This window comes from Triticum urartu, chromosome 5 (assembly GCF_003073215.2).
Source record: "Triticum urartu cultivar G1812 chromosome 5, Tu2.1, whole genome shotgun sequence".
Classification (NCBI taxonomy): Eukaryota; Viridiplantae; Streptophyta; class Magnoliopsida; order Poales; family Poaceae; genus Triticum; species Triticum urartu.
Window position 1 is genome coordinate 651,947,191 of NC_053026.1, and position 2,530 is coordinate 651,949,720.

The 2,530-nt window shown below is 46.9% G+C and overlaps 1 protein-coding gene across 1 annotated transcript; it reads right to left on the reverse strand.

Moving 5' to 3' along the window:
* Positions 1-973: 973 nt before the first annotated feature.
* On the reverse strand, positions 974-2,015 carry LOC125506494 (germin-like protein 8-5). The gene is made up of 2 exons (XM_048671299.1): positions 1,829-2,015; positions 974-1,714 (listed from the first exon to the last, which is right to left on the reverse strand). The coding sequence occupies exons 1-2, from the start codon at positions 1,947-1,949 to the stop codon at positions 1,146-1,148; spliced, it is 690 nt and encodes a 229-aa protein (XP_048527256.1). The 5' UTR covers positions 1,950-2,015; the 3' UTR covers positions 974-1,145.
* Between the last annotated feature and the right edge of the window lie 515 nt (positions 2,016-2,530).

Genomic DNA, 2,530 nt, shown 5'->3' on the forward strand with positions numbered 1-2,530 from the left:
CCGGCACAAGGGTGTACTAGACGTGGATGCTTCCTCTCCCCTTCCTCCTGCTTTCTATGCCTCAGCGCGCTGCCATAGCTCCGGCATTGTTCTAGGCGGGACATACTCTTCGGCCCCGTCGGTTGGGGGCTGCCTTTGGACCAAAGCCAAACACTTTGGCTGGTCTTGGAGGGGTTTGGATGCAGGGCAGCGGCCCTGGCGGCGGGAGGCGCGACATTCGTAGGCGGAGCATGCGTCTCAGGTGCGGGCGGGCAACCATGGCCACATGGGTGGCTAGGTTGCGGGTGTTTAGTGGAGCTAGGGTGTGACAGAGGTGTGTAAACGCTAGGGTGCACCACTTGCCCAATCCGTGTCCTGGCCGATGGTGACATCATTGATATGTTGACGTTGTACCCTTCCTGTAGGCTCCATCGCCGTGTTCCGACTCCTTTCATCATGCTTCAGATGAAAACTTGATCTACATGTGGTCGTACCCTTCTGGGAGACACCATTTTGGAGCCCTGGCTTCATCGTTGTCCGTATCACCTCTTCGTTGTGGTTCATGGTGGAGGTCTCCGTCTGCTCCAAACGGTCTTCTTTGCATATCTGTAGTTAGCTTGGTAGTCGGTGGGGTGGTGTGTCAGTGCCCGACACCTTTGTATCTTGTCTTGCGTGTGTGTTGTGTGCGGTGGTGACGAGTGTTTATATCGGCCTACTCGGTTGTAACGCGGTGATGGTTGCTTTATAATATAGAGCGGGGAAAACCCCTTTTTCGTCATAACCAATGGTAGACATCATAGTGCCGCACATGTATAGCACACAAGCACTATATATGTAGAATTTCCTGAGGTGTTCAACCAAACCAGCAAACCTACATTAAATTACTAGATAATCGTTTATTGTATTGGAGAAGAGGAAAAGAACCCTGAATTTCCATTTGTTATGGGAAATACGACGCATAATAACCAAAATAGCATACGACATCATATCAGAGTGATGAAAAAAGATATTGTTGATTATTCATAACATTGAAATACATTGGTGGCTTACAGACACACAGCGGCATGACATACTATCCATTTATTTTATAGATAGGGATGCTCGAGAAATTCAACCAAATATTTGGTTTATGCACTAATCTTCTGTGTAATCAACAAATGACTGACTTAGTTGTGGTTGTTCTCCCAAAATTGAGCCTGGAGATAGTCTATTGTATTCTTTTCCACCTGAAATGCCTTGGCAAGAACATCATCTGAAATTGGTGGGTCTGACCCAAACACTGCATTGGCAATTGTGATAGCCCCTGGGTTCTGGCTGCTAAGCGCGGCAATTGCAACAGCGGGCTGGTGGGGGTTGGGGTTGAATTGGAAGTGGATGAGCCCCACGGGGAAGACAAACACATCACCTTTGTTGAGCACCTTGGAGAAGAACTTGTTTCTGTTGGGGGCGGGCTGGTTGGATGTGACAAAGCCAACATACAATGTCCCCTCGAGCACCGTGAGGATCTCGGTGGCGCGAGGGTGCGTATGTGGTGGGTTCTGACCCAAGGGAGCATAGTCGATGCGTGCAATTGAGATGCCGAGGGTGTTGAGTCCAGCAATCTGCATGACGTTGATCAAAGTGACGTTGGATCCAACCTTGTTGGTCACCCTAGGCTTGTCGAGGTTGGCTGCCTTGAAGAAGTCGTCTGCGTTAACTTCCATCGGGTTCTTGCAAACAAATCCATTGACACGCACTGGTGCATAGAGGAGATGTAACATGTAAACTCAGATCTTAGCAAGCTGTTTCGACTTGAATATAATTTCTAGAAATTCATTTGGTGAAAACATGATGAGAAACCACATAGTACCTGGCGAATGCATGTCGGCGACACAAAAGTCCTGGAGTGGGCCAGGATCGGAGGCAATGGCCTGCCATGAGACCAAGGCAAGAAGAGCAGCAAGGAGAAGGATGGAAGAGGAGGTTGCCATTAGAGTTTAGTATCGTTGGCTCTTCTTTTCTCTTGTGTTCCTGTTTGTGTTTGTGGCCTGAGTGATGCTTTGAACATGCAGGGTGTGTATGTGTTTATATAGGCGCAATGAGCCGTGTGCGAAACTCGGGAGCAATAGACATAGTCAGGTGGAACCGACCAACAGATTGAAATGGTCTCTGGCTGCTGATTAAACTATTTTGCATAAACTTTACAAGTTCCCCTTTACACGTTTTCCCTTCAATGAAGCCATGTAGCGTATACAATTACAGATAGATAAAGCAACTCTATGTGATGTAAGACTCAGTAGTAACTTTATTGTTTCTCCATCTCACCCGAGTCTCCACAATGCATGCATGGCTAATTCCAGGAAAGTTCACCACCCGTCACCATTATTATTTAAGGAAAACATTTATAAACAAGAAACATCCGGCAAGATAAACTAATGAATTTCACTAGTTTAATTAGGTATCTAAGTATCCTGCGTTTCTATCATACTATCATATACCTGGTCATAGTCTGAACTGGTGCGCGCAAAATCAGTCAAAGAGCAGTTGAGAAAAGCCAAGTCATGTAAGGCAA